The following is a 19,380-nucleotide window of genomic DNA, read 5'->3' as shown; positions in this document are numbered from 1 at the left end:
GAAGACACATAGACACTAATAAATTATTCAGATTGAACTGATAATGTACAGTAAATGGATACAAATTGCAACTGCAGTATTGCTTTTAAACTGTTTTTAAGCTCACGAATTCAATAAGGTTCTTTTGGTTGATTGCTTGTTTGTTTAAAAATTGTCAGTGGGGAAATGCTTTTTTTCCAGCAGCACAAGGCTATTTTACTGTTTTCCAGTATGTATTTACGTCTGCATAGTGGGTAGCATTCAAATAAAAACCTCCGGTTAAGACCACGCCCATTTCTGTCCTATCTGATCTTAGGTGCAGATAGGACAATCTGGAACACCAAACACACACACACACACACACACACACTGTTAAAGCGAAATTATATAAACTATATGTGACGCAAACATATAAACCTCAGACTCTTATTTCAGCTTCCTCCTACGGACGCTGCAAAACAGGAAGTTGTCATCCGTTCCTAGGAAATACGCTACATTTGCGCTGCCTCGTAAGTGGTAATTCGCAGGTTGCAACGACGATTTTCGACATCAGCGAATTCGAAAAACACAACAGTGAAGGAACTCGTAGATGAGAAGGCTACCCCACACAAGTTAACGAGTAGAAATTTCATGTTAATTGGGCGTTTTCTTTGACTTTTACAGGTTGGATATTGGGAATTACAAGTTGCAACCTCGAATTTAACGCATTAGTAGAAGTGGTATAAATTTGTTATTTTCTGAGCGACTATCAGGAGTTACACTATAAATCTTTGATATATTTGTTTGACAAAATGCTGTCTTTAGACTTTCTCGACGATGTTCGGCGAATGAATAAACGCCAGGTGGGTAAAGATTCGTTAGCGGCGTTGCACTAAATGGTTTAGAACACGTCAGCTCATCAGTTCAGCACCTAAATCCAAGCTCTTTTGTACAATGAACGCGTTTCGTTGCCGCTCTCAATGAGATACGTCAAGACGACTAATTGAATTAATTTAAATGACTGGTAGTTAAAACTGTGAAAGTATACATTATCACAAACCATGCTTGAAGTCAGAAATTAGCTTGCTGACTATTTACCTTACAAATGGATTATTATGGATGATCACATTAAGTCTGCCTTAATGTAATGGTTTGTTTTATATAGAACTTAACATACACTGCCTGGCTGAAAAAATACGCACACATACTAATATTTTGTTGGACTGCCTTTTGTTTTTGTTACGGCACGCATTCGCCGTGGCACCGTTTCGATAAGCTTATGCAATGTCACAACATTTATTTCCGTCCAGAGTTGCATTAAATTCTTGCCAAAATTTTGTACTGATGGAAGAGTCGGGTGGCTGAGTACAGTCTTCTCTAGCACATCCCAAAGATTCTCAGTGGGGTGAAAGTCTTGACTTTGTGGTGACTAATTCATGTGTGAAAATAATGCCTCATGCTCCCTGAACCACTTTTTGAGCCTGACGAATCCTGTCATCTTTTTGGAATATGGCTGTGCCATTACGGAAGAAAAGAATTAATTGCTGGAAAAGACCTGTTCATTCAGTATATTCAAGTAGTCAGCCGATGTTTTGGGCACATAATTTTGCTGAACCTAGACCTGACCAATTGAAGCAACCCCAGATTAAAACACTGGCTTCTACAGTAGGTGCTAGACAATGATGGATCAGATATGATCAGATATGTCTTCCATCATGGTAGTTTAAGATATGAGAAGATGCTCATTGCTTTAGTTAGGGTTAAATAACTTGACAGTGGAAACATATTAATTACTGCAGTAATTATACAATGGAAGGCTCTTACCCATTTGCTTAGTTAAAGCCAGGTGGTGTATAACTATATGCAATATGTGGAATGCCACAAAAATATTGACAAAAGTGCTATAACTTACAGCTTGATGTGCCTTTCAGCTGTATTACCAGGTGCTGAATTTTGGCATGATTGTGTCTTCAGCCTTGATGATTTGGAAAGGCCTGATGGTTGTGACTGGGAGCGAAAGCCCAATTGTAGTTGTTCTCAGGTAAGGCTATTTTAACTGCTTTGAATACTTTTGATGACTGTGGGCCATATTGCTCCTGCAACAAAAGTGGCAATGCCGATAACTGAATGCAGTGTATACAATTATGCTTTAGTTGTTAAACAGTAATTATACCCCAAAACGTTTTCAGTTAACGACTGAAATGAATTCTCTTTGTAAGAATAAATCCGGAGATAGAACACACATATATAAGCATGAGACCTCAAACACTATATATTGGACAGTGTTTCAGGTTCATTGTCCAAACCCTCAAATTCCTTATTTTATCTTATTTTATTCAAAAGATGTATATGACAAATCAGAATTCCTGATATTTACATCAAGACATGTTAAATAGCTTATAACCTGACACATTGGTAGCAGACCAGTGCTTAAGAAACATGACAATAAGCTCAAGCAGGGGGCAATACAAGTAATACTTCAATACAAGATATTTAATTCAGTACAGCACATACCTTTAGCGACAGTGGCAGCTTCATTCTTCAACTCATGTCTTATTTATTTCTACAATCATACTGGTAGCTTCTAAATTAATTGTAGATGCATTCACTCATATTTCTAACTAGATAAGAAAGAGAAGTTGGATACTTATCAGCTTCTTAATAAGATTTTGTTTCCAATTTCAGCCTAATTCCTGTACAATTTTCTCCTCCTTATTGAAATGCCTAATAAATCTGACAGTTACTGACTAAATATAACTGACACATATAACAAATATAACTCTGTATGATGATTTTTTTAATCAAAAATGAGATGTTACTGTGGGGGAAAAAAATGTATTCACTGTGATTCAGTGGCAGTATGGAGCCTGCATTTCACAGAGGAGATCTGCTTTTCCTCACAAATCGAGTTGAAGATCCAATCAGAGTGGGAGAAATTGTGGTGTTCAGGATTGAGGGCAGAGAGATCCCCATTGTGCACAGAGTGCTCAAAATTCATGAGAAGTAAGTAAAGTCTTTGATGCTAATTTTACTGACTTTGAGTCAAAACATATGTAGCAACATCTCTGCTTTTGCTGCAGCATTTATATAATCTTAACCCTTTGATGTGGCATAATTCATCCAGATGAATTATGTAAGTATTATGAGTTTTTGAGCATGCCATGCACCTCACAAAAATAATATGAATAAATATATCTGTAAGCCGAAACCGTTGAGATCAAGCACAAAGGGTATGGTAATATTGGTAGCATGACATAATGTATCTGTGAAGACACCCCATGGTAAGTGTCACCTAAATAAATCAATCAATCAATAAACTGTCTATTATTCAAGTATTACTACTGTTACATTCAGTAGGTGCTTTCTCTTTGTTGACATGTTACATGAGGAACAATGCATTAATACGTCTGCAATACCAGCTTAATTGCGTGGTGCATTATGAAATAACTAAATAATTTTTTCTTATACATAATCTGATGCTTAATTAATTGTGTTGCCATTTAACATTTAATCAGTAACAAACATTTCAGTGTTGTCATATTGAACTCACAATTGAAAATTGAATCAGGAATTATATGATTTAAAATTAATTACATGTGTTCAGAGGATGTTTTATGTGCTATGACAGTGTGGTAGTATTGGGTATTTATACATTGCCTATGTGAACTTGAGCCACACCGTACAAATGGGAACTGCATCATGTGATAACTGTTCACATTGCCAAGGCATCACTGAATTATTTATAAAAAATTATAATTTCTTTTGCAATTCCAGATCATAAAAGTGTTCTCCAAATTAGATATTAATATATTTAACCCTGTATGAGTACTATAAATTTGATTTATATGCCCCACTTCTTGTTGTTAGGTTGTGGCATTATAACAATAAATATAAGTAATCTTATGTGTATGTAGCTATTTTCCCTTATTTAACAAACATGGTAAGGTTCTGATGAAACCTCTAGAAGGACTATTGGAACATATTTTTCTTTATTATTGTTATTATCTTTCTTTCTTTCTTTCTTTCTTTCTTTCTTTCTTTCTTTCTTTATTTATTTAATCCATTTGTTTATTTTATTATTATTTTTTTAAATCCTCAATTCCTGTGCTCAGTTGGTGGTGCTATGACCATGAATCACTTATGTCACATATATTTGACTGTTCCCTCATATATAATATACATATGAACATATCACAGAATGAGAAGTGGAATTATGCCACACTTTCTTTTTGTGCAGTATGACTGGTTTCTGTATTCAACTTTACAGTGGTCATCCATAAATGAAATCTCTCCAGGCATTTTTCTGCAGGCCTGGAAGTAAATTTTATTAGCACCTTAGCACTGTGCCATTCCATGTGTAGAGCAGTGTGGTGGTCACAGCCCATATGTTAGAGCACTTGAACAAATGCAGTAGCTTATCGCTTCCATAGCTAGGAAATGCTTCTGCCACTCTCTTGGATCCAGGATGCAGTATGATCCATGAGCATAGAAACAAGGTCAGCTTCAAGGTCCGAGTCACAAGACACTTCTCATCAAAAACAAATTATTCTTCTCTAACACCAAAAAACAATCCAACACAGACACAAACATATATAAATAGGAACAAAGAAGGGTTTTGAACAGAGAATGATTGAAATCCTGAGTTGCATGCTAATCATTAACTTATCAATTTTGCATACTTGTCATTCTATGGAAGTGCTTTAAAGCTTTGTAATAAACGCACCGGTTCAGTAAGGATCTGGAGATAATGTACTTGCATTTGTGACGTCTCTTTGAGCGGGTTTTCTCTTGTGCCTCATTGTTCTGGAGTAGATTTCCAACAGTTTATTTTTCTTTATGTGGCTTCTCAGGGTAAACATGATCTCTCTATGATGTGGAGCAAAGTGTCTCTTCGTGACTCAACTCAGCTTGACTTTATTAACATTAACTATTGGAAATTGCAAGAATTGAAGGCACAAATTGTATTGAAGTCCTGAGATGCTTATCTAAAGTTTTTGACCAGTTGGTGGTGCTTGAGCATTGGCAGCACTTTTTTGGCCAAGATTTGGTCAGAATGTTCCACAGGCCCTTCCCAGTCAGTGTGCCAAATTTCAAAACTTTTGAAAACAACCCCTAGCACTAATGTGCAAAAGTACGTTTTGTTCTTTAATGCAAATTATTGTAAATTAGATTGAGGAGGGCTAAATATTTAGAACTAAACATTTACGGTTTGAGCCCAAAAAATTTTATTTGTTTTTATTTTTTTGTTTTTAAGGTTTTTGTGGTCCTTGTAGAAAACCTTTTTGAGATTACACTTAACTGCAGAGTAGGGCATCCAAAGCATCCAGCACCTAAATCTAACAGCATTAGACATGTGATGCCTTAAAATGTCCTTGACTCAGCCAAAGTCTGACATATAACATAACGTGGAGTTACTTAAAGAGAGCAGAAACTCCCCAAATAATATGATTGTGCTTGACATGATCTGCCATGAAGAGTAGGAGAAACTGCCTGCATCCTGGTGTCAAAACCTTGCAGAGAATTGTCCAAGAAGACTTGTAATTGCTGACATAGATGTTTCTACAAAGTACTGAATAAATATTGAGGGCAAAAAGCTAATTCAATTTAAGTTAAATCTATAATACAATAACATTATAAAAAAAGGTATTGCTTCAGTGACAAATCATTTTAAAGACTTTTAAAGAAATATGATTTACTAGAGCTATTAAATTTACCTTACTTGCCCTTCATAATTTTGAAAATGCTGAGGTCCCTGTTATCAGTTGTTTAATCAAATACAACTGATATTTTCTTGTCACAGATCTGCCAAATTTAGAAACTGCCAAAACTGTGGCAAATGAATTTGATGAAGGCTGCTGTGCTGTTTTGGGAGAATGTGTCTTTTGTTTGCAATGTTTATTGCATCTGTGTCATTTTGCTCAAACTGCTTGAGCCTCTGCAGGAAGTAGAGTCACTGACAAGCCACTTTGACTACTGATGTGGTGTGCAGGAGGCAGGAAATGTCATCACATGCACACCAAGGAACTTGATGCTCCTGACTATTTCTACAGTGGCCCTGTTGGTGTGTTTGTGGCTATCCTTTTGTACCTTACGGTCATCTCTTTGGTCTTGCTGATGTTGAAGCAAAGGTTATTATTATTGCCCCACTGAGATAGCATTGTCAGTTCACTTCTGATAAGGACCAAACCTTGTGTAGTACTCGACTCATGGCGTCATCTGCCAATTTGCTTTTCCTGTATGCAATTTGGAACAAGTCTGTGGTGTCTGGCAAGAAGGAACAGATGTGGTTTAAAAAAGCTAAGGCACTTCATGATGGTGGAGGTCAGCACCACAGGGCAATACTCATTCAGGCAGCTGACAGCAATGTAAATATATCCAGATGATGTAATTTTAATAAATAAAATTTTAATATGTTATGAAAGTGGTAATGGTCTCCTCCACGTTTCCAATTTCCAATTTGTTTTTACAGTCTTCTCAAAAAATATTGGCATAGCAAGGTCAGCTCTGTTTTTGCTATGTACTTAAGACAGTTTGTTTAAAAGATGAATATGATTTGAATATGAGATGATAGAATGCAATCTAGATTTGTTTAATATGGCACTTTTTTGTTTGAACCTGGCCATTTTTTAAGTGATCAAAAAATATTGGATGTGACTGATTGGCGTTTTTGTTGCCCAGGTTTGAACTGTTATTGTAATTATTAACACATTTAATAAATCTGAAACCTTGGGTTAACCCTGTGAAGATTGTATTTTGTTGTTAAAAATAATAAATCAGTTTAAATACTACAGAACTGCTGTGAGAGCAAAGCAAGCTATTCTGAAAAAGAAAATTAGTGATGCTGTAATAACCAGATATATTTAACAGGTCTGTTTAACAGGTCTGGAAAAGGAAAACCATAGTAGTGATGACAAAAACATTGTGAAAGCTGTGAAGAAAAACCCAAAAATAAGATCACCAACAACCTCTATAGGGCAGGGGTGAAGGTATCACAATCCAGTGTTTGAAGTAAACTTTAAGAGTAATAATATATTGGCCATACCACAAGATGCATCCACTCAACAACTGTAACATGCAGAAGGCCAAATTTGAATTTGCACAGAAATACAGAAATAAGCCACAGAAGTTTTGGGACCTAGATTAACCTCTACCAAAGTAATAAAAAGGCTAAAGTATGGAAAAGGAAAAGATAAGCTTATGATTAGCAACCACAGCTGTTTTTTGTAAACTGTTGTCATCAATAATTAAACAGCAATACTGTGTAGTCCACATGTAAAGAAACAAATAGCTTTTCAAATTTGTAAAATATTTTTTATAAATAAAAAAGTTATGATGATTCGAAATCTTGCAAAATATGCTTATTTCTGGAATTTTTACACTATTAAGATAATAGGGGAACACGGACCTGAGCTGACTGCGATTTCTATTAAATTTTTCATAACTTTTTAAAATGAAATTTGACATTGTTTCTGTATAATTTAGTTAATAGGTTAAATATATTTTTTAATTTTCTTAGTCAACCGTCATCATGAGATCTTTTAATAACACTACCAGCACACTACATAACATATATTTCACTTCACTCAATATCTGCTTGTAACACATGGCATCAAACAGTGGTAACGGTATAATGTATGTAAATTAAACATTTTAACAAGTGTCTACTTAGTCACATTTTTATATTACCTATGATGCTTGTATACTGAATCACAACATTTTAAGCTCATTGGATGATGATAAAAAAAATTGCAATTTGAAATTGAAAGAGTTAATTAGATTAGATAATTATATTTTGTTTACAGTATTTATGAAACACAGGCAACAAATTTATATAATATACCTCTAGTGATCAGGTTTCACAAATGCAATAAGACCCAGGTCCCCTTTTCATACATTGGCTCAGATCATCTACATCAATGTTTAAAAGTTTTTGATCTCACATATGTACAAAGAATATTGGCGTGACCTAGTTTCGATCCTTGAACCAAAATCGGAAGTTGTAACACAAAGTAGAAACTTAAAGTAAAAATGTAAAAAAGTAATAATGTTATTCTTATAATTGTAGATTACCTACCAATAGATTTCCACCAAAGAATTTTCACATAGTTGATTTGTATCTGCGTATTTTACGTTTAGTCATTTTTGTAGATGTAATAAGATGGCGGATTTGGAGGTCGTGACTTGACCTTACGCGGGTCACTGAATTTGAATAAAAATGTAGGATAGTAAACATTGGTTCCGAAACATGATCTTTATATCAAAATAACAAGAAAGCATTGTAGTTTTCATATGTTCTTAAATTTGGAAAAACATACAAATTTCATGAGAAATTTCACCTAAAATTGAATCTAAAATTGATGATCTTGGCATAGGAATGACGGACACTGTTAACAGGCATCACTGAAAAGCACATCTAGTCAGCTCCTTTGCTTACATTTGAATCAAGAATATTAATTAGAAATTTGCAAACCACTTTTAAATATTTATTCAAGTAACCATCACGCTCAGTGGCCATGACCTCGATTGTCAATATGCTGATTAACTTTGTTGTGTTTTGCCAGAAAGTTGTAAAACAGTTTACACAAACATATAGACAATTTTATGAGTTTCAAATGGTGTCAGTGTTGTGATGATATGTTGAAAAGTATTGGTGTAGGAAGGTGAAGATTAGAGTGACTATTGAACAATGCAGAAATTCCACATGATAAGCGATCGACTCCATTATCAGCTGTGGTTGCTGTTATGATCCAAAACAAACATGCTCTTTGGTCAAGCACAGTGGAGTTAGTGCCAAAGGACTTTACCTGGGAAAATGTTTTTAAAATGGCCAAGTTAGACCTTAATGCAATTGAGCATGAATTTCACTGCCAGGAGCCTTATTCTTACTGCTCCAGCCAGAGTTTCTATAATTACTGTAAACAAGATCAGGTAGTCCCCTTTTCTTGATGCAGTTATTGCAAATATGGTATATTAAAAACAATTTCAAGTGTTGTTTGTTTCAGTCTCCTTTAATTCTATCTATTCTACTACTTGGGTTCACCTAAAAATTGTGGTCTGCCACCAAAGGTGTCATGTTCTAATGTGTTTAACAAGAAGAAGAAGAAACCTGCATCAGATTAACAGTATTAGGCTCAAAGAATTGATGGTTGTCTTAAACTACTTCAACATTGAACATCTGTGTGAGATGGTGTGATCTGGTGTTTAGTTTCCTCTGATGAGCTGTCATCCATAACATGATGTTTGCCAGACATCCTTATATATATGCAGAGAGCTGAGGATAAAATGGGTGATGACCCTTTCGAGGATTTTACCACAGCAAAGAGTTTGTGTAGAGTTATGCTTTAAATCCAGACTGATTTGGGCAGTCTTGGATGAGATAGAGAGACACAATTGAATGTATTTCACATTTTCAAGAATTAAAAGATTCTGTCAGAGTTTATTTATTTATTTTCATTTATTTTCAATTCACACAGTGGTACCAAAGGGCACTGGTGGCTCAGTGGAAGGCCCGGGTTCGATTCCCAGCCAGTGTTCAAACCCCAGCCTCTGGATGCAGTGCCGGTCCCAAGCCCAGATAAAAATGGGAGGGTTGCTTCAGGAAAACCTGTGTCAAGTTGTTGTGCGGACCAGCTGATCCGGTGTAAACCTGTGTCTCGCACAGCAGCCTTTGCAGATCACAAAACAGCATATACAGATTCAGCATATACAAATAACTTGCATATACAAGTGCCTTCTTTCCACTTAAAACAAACAAAATTATGTGGAGGCAAGCTGATGTTGGATTAAGTCTTACATTATTAAAGCTTCCTTTGAATTTTTTTTTTTGTAAAAATAGATGACCATTCCTCACTAAAAGAAGACCCAATGTCCTGTTCCCATGTGACCCTTAGAGTCAAATGTCAAAAAACAGCATTTGAAAATATATTATAGAGATATTTTTCTCTTAGTACTACCTGAGGAGAAAACCGCTTTTCTACTTCAATATGTAATCTTTTCTAATTCAGAATGGGTCACAGCTGAAGAAACTGAATGTGAAAATTTGTCACAACTGAAGAAACATAAAAATCTTTATTGGGCAATGCAAATTCATGAGTAATCTACTGAGAATATTTCATTGTGCCATCTGTAAATAAATCACCCAGCACCAAAACTCCCTTTAACATCCAAGAGTAAAGCCCATTGTTTTGTATGGAAGAGAGGATTAGGATTAAAAGCAAGGAGAGATTTAAAAAAAAATCACTTATTTGGGATGGCTAACAACTTCCTACTTTCTTTCAACACTGAAAGAGAATTTGACACTGAACTTATTATGCATGAACTGAACCTTATATTATCTGCCTTTTTATTAACAGTATACATAAGTCTTGCTTGACACCTGAAAGATTCAGTCCCATAGCAGAGGGATTCAAGTCTGTTAAAAACCAACTCACTAATATAACTCGAGATTAAGTAGTAAAGCCCCTTCCATTTTTTCTTGGATTTGGTAAATCGAGAATATTAATCTAGGCCTGTTCTGATTCCAAGTGCAATTGATTTGTCCTTAAAAAAACTCAAATAGTCAAATAACATGGTAGTCATTGGAATTGGAAATTCAACCTTGGGAGAACATTTATTCTTCTAATATTAATCCTTCCAGAAGTTGGAAGAGTTGATAAGTGTTATGGCATATTCTGATTAATATTATAACTTGATATTGAAAAGGTCTTCTAAATTAGGCATAACATTTATTTTAATATCATTGTAATATCTGAATTTTGCAGATATTGATATATGAAGATTTATCCAAATTAATTTTATATCTGAAAAATCACTGTAAGTTTCAGTTTCAGTTATTATGAGAACTGTATCAATAGAGGTCTCAGGTTATTTGAGATAAAGTGAAACATCATCTGCATACAGGGATATACAACACTCCTCTGGTCGTATTTCTGTGTCACTTATGTTTACATTGGTTCTTACTGCCCCAGCCAGAGTTTCTATAATTACTGTAAACATACCATGCCATACCATGTGCCATGCCATGCCATGCCATACCTTAAATTCACAAACCTGGTCTGGATTGATGATGACGACTTCTTCTTTCAGCTTTTCCCTTCAGGTGTCACATCCTCAACATTTGCACCCACTAGCTTCATATCCTTTTTTATTATATCCATATACCTCCTCTTTGGCCTTCCTCTTTGCCTCCTGCCTGGCAGCTCCATGTCCAACATTCTCCTATCAATATACTCACTCTCCCTCCTCTGAACATGTCCAAACCATCCTAATCTGGCCTTCTCAACTTTGCCCTCCAAATGTCCAACATGAGCTGTCCCTCTGATGTACTCATTCCTAATCCTGTCCAACCTTGTCACTTACAAAGAGAACCTCAACATCTTCAGCTCTGCTACCTCCAGCTCTGACTCCTTTCCCTTCTTCAGTGACACTGTCTCTAAACCATACAGCATGGCCGGTCTCACCACTGTCTTGTACACCTTCCCCTTGATTCTCGCTGATATTTTTCTATCACACAGAACTCCTGACACCTTTCTTGACCCATTCCAATCTGCCTGCACTCGCTTCTTTACCTCTTTCCCACACTCTCCATTACTCTGGACTGTTGACCCCAAGTACTTAAACTCCTGTACCTTCTAAACCACTTCACCCTGTAATCTTACTGTTCCACTTCCCTCCCTTTCATTCACACACATGTGCTCAGTCTTACTACAATTGACTTTCATTCCTCTTCTCTCCAGCACAAACCTCCACCTCTCCAGGTTTTCCTCCACCTGCTCCCTGCTCTCACTACAGATCACAATGTCATTTGCAAACATCATTGTCCAAGGAGACTCCTGTCTGACCTCCTCTGACAACTGGTCCATCACCATAGCAAACAGGAAGGGACTCTGAGCCGATCCCTGATGCAGTCCCACCTCCACTTTGAACTCCTCTGTCTGACCTACAGCACACCTCACCACTGTCCAGCTTCTCTCATATGTGTCCTGCCTTACTCCTGACTTACTCTGCTACTCCTGACTTACTATACCTCATACAGTACCACAGCTCTTCTCTTAGCACCCTGTAAAAAGTTTTCTCCAAGTCTACAAACACACAGTGCAACTCTCTCTGACCATCCCTATACTTCTCTATCAAAATTCTCAGAGCAAAAATTGCATCTGTTGTGCTCTTTCTGGGCATGAAGCCATACTGCTGCTCACAAATTTCCACTACCTTCCTTAACCTAGCTTCCACTACTCTTTCCCATAGCTTCATTGTATGGCTCATCAACTTTATTCCCCTATAGTTGCTGCAACTCTGCAAGTCACCCTTATTCTTAAAGATTGGCACTAATACACTTCTTCTCCATTCCTCAGGCATCTTCTCATTGTCTAAAACCCTGTTAAACAAACTAGTTAAAAATTTCACTGCTGCCTCTCCTAGACACTTCCATACCTAGGAAGAGTGAGTCATTTATGATGGGAATGATACAGTGGCAGGTCTGGTGTGTTATAGAAGGGTTGGGATCCACCAGGTGGTGGGATTGTTGGAAATGATAATCTGCAGGACCTGTTTTTATAGAATGGGTTGTATCAAGAAAAGGCAAATGGAGGGAAAGAATGATATGTAGGAATTGGGTAGAAAGAAAGAAATGGAAGATTTTCTAAACCTTTCTTTCTAATCTGATGCTCTGTAACACATCTGACAACAGGGAGAATGATTAGCTGATTTCCTAGGGTTGAAAGATAGCGGGAACTGGAGGTCATTGTGTGAATAAAGTTAAAAGGGGGAAAGTGTTGGTGGCCAACTGCATCACAAAAACACTCAAAAAGAACTGAATGTAGCCCAAATAGTTTATGTAGTGGAAAAGGGAGATGTGTTTTTCTAATATTTCTTTGTCTTTATATTAAATTACTTTTTTTTACCTACAATTTATTTCTATCCAGCCACAGAAACCCTGCTGGTGCCAGATATGAATTTCCCATTTACTCCAGTTTTATTTTTTAAATCCCAACCAAATCAACCAGAATATTATGTCTAAAAGCAGCAATAGACAAAGGAAGTGGGTATGTGGGTCTTCATGATTTTGTCTGTGTTGTCAATGCAATGGTAATAGCTCTGGCTTTTATGCTCATCTTAGCTTATGAAAATCAGCATGCTTAGGATATGCTTGTGTGTTTTAAGGTAATGTAGCTGCTTCTAGTTTGTGAAGAGGAGGTGTGTTGAAAGTATTGTTTTATACACAGAGATCTAAAATTAAGAGGCACATATCATAAATATGATTTATAAAGAATTTACAGAATGTGTGTGCATGCATGAACATCCTGCAGACATACAAAACATGGTCTGCCTCCCAGTTCTCACCCACTATCCCCACTATCCCTCCTAAATAGTGGAATAGAAAGGTACTCATGTGGTCTAATGTTTCTGATAGGTTTTCACAGTATGGATCTGTGGACATTTTATAGCTAATATTGCCTCCTTATTTGAGGGAGGAGGTGTTTTGTGATGGTAAGTATATAGGGCACAAATTAGAGAGTTATAAATAAAATGTAGAAAAATAAATGAAGAAAAGCTGAAATGCAAATAGGAGTTTGTTTACTGTGACTGTATGCGTAACTAGGCATTAGTTTTCTTCCATAACCCCTTTTTAAGTGTAAGTACTTGCATAGTCTTTTGCTGCACACTCAAGAGTATGTACTTTTTCATCACAAATCTTCATACCTTTAGCACATAGTATAAGTAGGAGAATTTGGTGTCCAAAAATAGCAATTCTAAGCATTTACTCCATGTTGATTTGTTCAAAAAGATGTACTATTGATCCACTCTTCCAACATTTCCAGATTTGCTGACTCAAATTCATAATAGGTCACGTTTATTTTTTTGTGTACATTCGAAAGTCCATAAAATAAGGCTATACATGTTTAATGTATTATATTTTCGATTTTATATTAATTGTATTACTATGTATTCTATCAATTTATGCCAATAGCTTAGGCTCTGAAAGTGTAATAAGATGATTATACTTGTCCTTATACTTGATCACTGTTACCACTGATATAAATGTAAGCTAGTTGCGGTGGTGGAAAAATTAGCAATGCACATGGTAAAGAAATGCACCCATCTGTAAGCAATATTTCCAAGTTTTTCCGTCCACTGCATATCATGTAAGTCATGGGAGACTTACAATAATCTGGTTGCATAAGTATATACAACCATTTATAATGGGCATCTTATTGTCCTCAGAATTAACCAAGTACATGATTAGCCCCAAATAAACATCAACTGTTTCTATGGATTTTCAGGACATCTTGTTTAGCCTACTGCTCAAGCCATGACCTGCTAAGAACTTGAAAATGGTTTCATTGTCAAAAGGTATCAATCAGGAGTGGGGCACAGTAGTCTTCCAAAACCTTAGATGTACTGTGGAACATCGTGAAGGCCCTCAACAACAAGTGGAGAAAATATGGCATCACAGTGACATTGTAAAAACAAGCTTATAAAACAGGCTGTAAAGAGACCTACAGTATGTGAAAGTTAAGGGAGTTAAAGTAATATCTGGCAAGTACTCTTCACTCCATGCATGTGACAACAATCACTTATGTTCTTCAGGATACATTCAAGCCCTCCTAAATTACCCCAAACCATGTGAAGAGACCCGTGAACAGGAAATCCTCTTTAAATCTCATAAGTCTGGTGCATTTTTGCAAGGAAGAGTGGAATAAAATGAACAAACTGAGATGTGTTAAGTTGTTAGACAGTTGTGCTGACTAAGTGCTGTATTTAGAAGCAAAATGTGATTTACCAAAGGATTAGTTTGTTATTAGACCACTCGACAGACCACTCGTCAGACGCTCTAAACCGGTTCTGAAACAGGTTAAAACCTGGCCAGCAGGAGCCATCTCTGATCTTCAGGACTGTTTTGAGTGCACTGACTGGGATATGTTTAGGGAGGCTGCAACCAACGGCGACTCTATTGACTTGGAGGAATACACGGCATCAGTGACCAGCTACATCGGGAAATGCATCGATGACGTGACTATCCAAGACCATCACAACACGCTCCAACCAGAAGCCGTGGATGACTGCGAAAGTGCATGCTCTCCTGAAATCGAGAGACTCTGCCTTCAGATCAGGGGACAGGGCGGCCTTAAAAACAGCAAGGGCCAAACTGTCCCGAGCCATCAGAGAGGCGAAGCGTGCACACGCCCAGAGAATCCACGGCCACTTCCAGAACAGCAGAGACTCTCGGCGCATGTGGCAGGGCATTCAGGCGATCACCAACTACAGGACAACTTCACCTTCCTGTGACAGTGATGCCTCCCTTCCAGATGCGCTGAACGACTTCAGTCGCTTCGGTTGCTCGGACTTCGGTAGCTACGCTCGGTTTGAGGCACAGAACAACACAACAGCGAGGAAGACCATCCCTCCTCCTAATGACCCAGTGCTCTGTCTCACCACAGCTGACGTGAAGAGAACTCTATGCAGAGTTAACCCACGGAAGTCTGCTGGACCAGACAACATTCCTGGCAGAGTTCTCAGGGAGTGTGCAGAGCAGCTAGCAGATGTCTTCACTGACATCTTCAACATCTCGCTGAGCAGCTCCATCATCCCTACGTGCCTCAAGACAACGACCATCATCCCTGTGCCAAAGAAGTCCACGGTTTCCTGTCTCAATGACTACCGTCCCGTTGCACTCACACCAATCGTGATGAAATGCTTCGAGAGGCTCGTCATGAGGCACATCAAGTCACAGCTACCACCCTTGCTGGACCCCTTGCAGTTTGCGTATCGTCCTAACCGTTCCACGGAAGACGCCATCACCACAACCCTGCATCTGGCCCTCACACACCTGGACTGCAAAGACTCCTACATTCGAATGCTGTTCATAGATTTCAGTTCAGCATTCAACACAATCATCCCTCAGCAGCTGATTAAGAAGCTGAGTCTCCTGGGCCTGAACACCTCTCTCTGCAACTGGATCCTGGATTTCCTGACTGGGAGACCTCAGTCAGTCCGGATCGGGAGCAGTATCTCCAGCACCACCACACTGAGCACTGGAGCACCTCAGGGCTGTGTGCTCAGTCCATTGCTGTTCACTCTGCTGACTCACGACTGTGCAGCAATGCACAGCTCCAACCACATCGTCAAGTTCGCTGATGACACGACCGTGGTGGGTCTCATCAGCAAGAATGATGAGTCAGCATACAGAGAGGAGGTGCAACATCTAACAGCCTGGTGCAGAGCCAACAACCTCTCCCTGAACGTCGACAAGACCAAAGAGATGGTTGTTGACTTCAGGAGAGCACAGTGTGACCATTCTCCGCTGTCCATCGATGGCTCCTCTGTGGAGATCGTCAAGAGCATCAAATTCCTTGGTGTCCATCTGGCGGAGAACTTCACCTGGTCACTCAACACCAGCTCCATCACCAAGAAAGCCCAGCAGCGCCTCTACTTCCTGAGGAGGCTGAGTAAAGCCCATCTCCCTTCCCCCATCCTGACTGTGTTCTACAGAGGGACCATCGAGAGCGTCCTGAGCAGCTGCATCACTGCCTGGTTTGGGAACTGCACCGTCTCAGATCGCAAGACCCTTCAGCGGATAGTGAGGACAGCTGAGAAGATCATCGGAGTCTCTCTCCCCTCTATCACAGACATTTACACCGCACGCTGCATCCGCAAAGCCAACAGCATTGTGGCTGACCCCACACACCCCTCACACACACTCTTCACCCTCCTGCCATCTGGAAAGAGGTACCGGAGCATTCGGGCCCTCACAACCAGACTGTGTAACAGTTTCTTTCCTCAAGCCATTAGGCTCCTCAACACCCGGGACTGAACTGTTCTACACTCTCACACACACTCTCACTCAGGACTGAACTGTTCTACACTCTCTCACACACACACACACACTCACTCAGGAGTGAACTGTATATTAACTCTCTGTCTCTCTCACACACAGATACACACACTCTCTCTTGACTGTGTGGACACACACACACACACACACACACATAATTTATACTGTTCATTACTTACTGCACTACCTCTACCTGTCATCCGCTGCTATAGTTATATTCTATTTGCACTACCTCAACCGCTGCTGTGTATTTTTGCACAATATTTTTGCACAATACTTTTTTTTTTTACATCATTTCACTTTATCTATTTTATTTCACTTACATTCCAGTACACGTTCTTTTATTTCTTTTCAGCGCTAAGTGTCCTGTGTTCTTTTGTGTTGTCTTTATTGTATTTATTGTCTTTTTGCACTGTCTTGTCTATGCTCTGTTTGCACCTAGCTGCACACTGTGCACTTTACGTGGCTAAGACAAACTTCTGTCCTAGCTCTGTGGTGTTGTTTGTTGTTTTGTATTGAACTTGTTGTTGTATGTTTATGTAGCACCAGGTCCTGGAGAAACGTTGTTTCATTTCACTTTGTACTGCGCCAGCTATATGTGGTTGATATGACAATAAAAGCTTCTTGAATCTTAAATCTTGAATCTAGTTAAATGTGGTGCAGGTTATTGTACTTTATTGTACTCTTTTCTTTTCCCTAAAATATTTCTATTTGTGTGTTTTGGTTTTTGTTGTCATTGCTGCTACTGCTGCATGACATTAATGGTAGACAAATCTGACCTGTTTTATCTTGGATTAATTTTTCAGATCATAAAATCTACAATTTTAACATTGGTATGTAGATTTTATTAAGGAGTTGCTTTAATGCACAAAATAAAATTGTTTATGCTCTGTACAGGGCATGTCAGAATTCTCTAAACTGAAACTGTGTAAAGAAATCAATTTTACTCATATTAGTTCCTTCCTCAAGCTTTTGTTCCAATTTGGCCAGTTTTGCTCTCTCCTCCTTCAGTCTTTCAGGTGTTCTTGTAGTGATTTCACCATGAATGCAAACTTCTCCTTTTAAGGTTTTAGATTGTTTCTGCAGTTTGAATTGGGTCTTAAACAGAATTGCATTAATCTAATGGCTAATGGCAGAATGTATTTGCTAATTAGCCCCATATCTAGATCTAATTTATGACCCATTTTATACATTATACATGTATATATTTTCTTCTGTATTCTCTGTAATATTTTATGAATTATCTTGTTTTCTTTTGTTTTATTTAAAGTATAAAAATGATTATTTATTGTACTTTAAATGTGTATTGATTTTTACAACTAAATATGTTGGGGAGAAATACTTTCTTCATTGATTTTTTTTTTATTAAATGTTTGTGTTTTAATTAAACTACATTTTGGTTGTTTTCACCTTCTTTAGGGAAAATGGGGACATTAAGTTCCTGACAAAAGGTGATAATAACTCTGTAGATGACCGAGGCCTATACAAGAGGGGACAGCATTGGTTGGAGAAAAAGGATGTGGTGGGCAGAGCAAGAGGGTAGGTTTATTTATTTCATACAAACATTTTATGTGGTATTAAACTATTACTAATAATTTTCCCTCTTTAGGTTTGTGCCTTACATAGGAATTGTTACAATTTTGATGAATGACTACCCTAAGTTTAAGGTAAGCATTGTTGATGCATTTTGATAAATCTTTTTATTTAACACAATATTCTGAATTTTTATTTTGTTTTTATACAGTATGCTGTCCTGTGCATGCTGGGACTCTTTGTTTTGGTACATCGGGAGTAATCCTTCGCCACCAAGGACATGATAAAGCAAGGCAGTCACAAACTCCCCATGCCAGTTTTGCTAGCCTGCTAAATCTTTTTATGCAAAATATTTGTAACAGTCAAGAATTGTGGTTAAAGATTAAAATAACACTGGTAATCATTGTTTTTGTACATCTTGCTATAGCCTACCGAAAATACTTTGAGTTTTTCTGTCTGATGTGCTTTCATCATATGTTCAAAATTGACACCTGTTTCTACAGCTCAGACATTTCTATTAAATCAAAATAAATGAGTAAAAAAACCTCACAGCTTCTCTTATTTAGTAATGGAATTTGAAATACTCCTCCTAGTGAATTGATACAACCACCACCAACCCAGGCTAATATGGTTTCAAGACATTGATAATGCAAAATTGCGAAGGGAACAGTTCAGCCGTGAGGAGCCCTTAAACTTATGGTGAATAAACGGAAACAGGAAGTGGCTAATAACTTCTGTGTACAGTAAGTGTTCTACATGAAACCATAGGATTATGTTAAGAGTAGAAATCTGATCACATGGATATGACAACTTTGAGGCTCAATCATAGTGCCACCAACTGGCAGCAGGAAGTGTGTCACTTTTTGAAATCTTGTTTATGAGAAAGGCCAGTGTGGCCATAGAAAATTATATCTTAACAGTGGAAATGTTTCAAAACATTTTACATAGAAAAAACAACTAGTTGTGAGTAAGTTTGCTTAGTTTCATGATTTTGTGATGCTCAAATGGCTCACAACAAATTTTTACATTTATCAGTCCATTGACTAGACATGGTT

The 19,380-nt window shown here is 37.7% G+C and overlaps 1 protein-coding gene across 2 annotated transcripts; it reads left to right on the top strand.

The window, feature by feature from the left end:
• The first annotated feature begins 531 nt into the window (after nucleotides 1-531).
• On the top strand, nucleotides 532-18,870 carry sec11a (SEC11 homolog A, signal peptidase complex subunit). 2 transcript variants are annotated; one of them, XM_058387564.1, is made up of 6 exons: nucleotides 532-821; nucleotides 1,873-1,999; nucleotides 2,812-2,961; nucleotides 18,212-18,331; nucleotides 18,402-18,459; nucleotides 18,537-18,870. In XM_058387564.1, the coding sequence occupies exons 2-6, from the start codon at nucleotides 1,917-1,919 to the stop codon at nucleotides 18,585-18,587; spliced, it is 462 nt and encodes a 153-aa protein (XP_058243547.1). In that variant the 5' UTR covers nucleotides 532-821; nucleotides 1,873-1,916; the 3' UTR covers nucleotides 18,588-18,870. The 2 variants fall into 2 exon arrangements, with proteins under 2 accessions (XP_058243547.1, XP_058243546.1); XM_058387563.1 differs by having other exon boundaries at nucleotides 535-821; nucleotides 1,890-1,999.
• Nucleotides 18,871-19,380: the final 510 nt, after the last annotated feature.

Source organism: Hemibagrus wyckioides, linkage group LG04 (assembly GCF_019097595.1).
Source record: "Hemibagrus wyckioides isolate EC202008001 linkage group LG04, SWU_Hwy_1.0, whole genome shotgun sequence".
Taxonomy (NCBI): Eukaryota; Metazoa; Chordata; class Actinopteri; order Siluriformes; family Bagridae; genus Hemibagrus; species Hemibagrus wyckioides.
Note: the sequence above shows the minus strand (reverse complement) of the source record. Positions and strands in the feature narration are given on the sequence as shown.

Bases quoted from the DNA above. Each gene is read 5' to 3' on its own strand.
- sec11a (XM_058387563.1), top strand. From the start codon at position 771: ATGCTGTCTTTAGACTTTCTCGACGATGTTCGGCGAATGAATAAACGC. The intron at 2,962-18,211 runs GTAAGTAAAGTC...CACCTTCTTTAG, and splicing joins GTGCTCAAAATTCATGAGAA to GGAAAATGGGGACATTAAGT. The intron at 18,460-18,536 runs GTAAGCATTGTT...GTTTTTATACAG, and splicing joins ATGACTACCCTAAGTTTAAG to TATGCTGTCCTGTGCATGCT.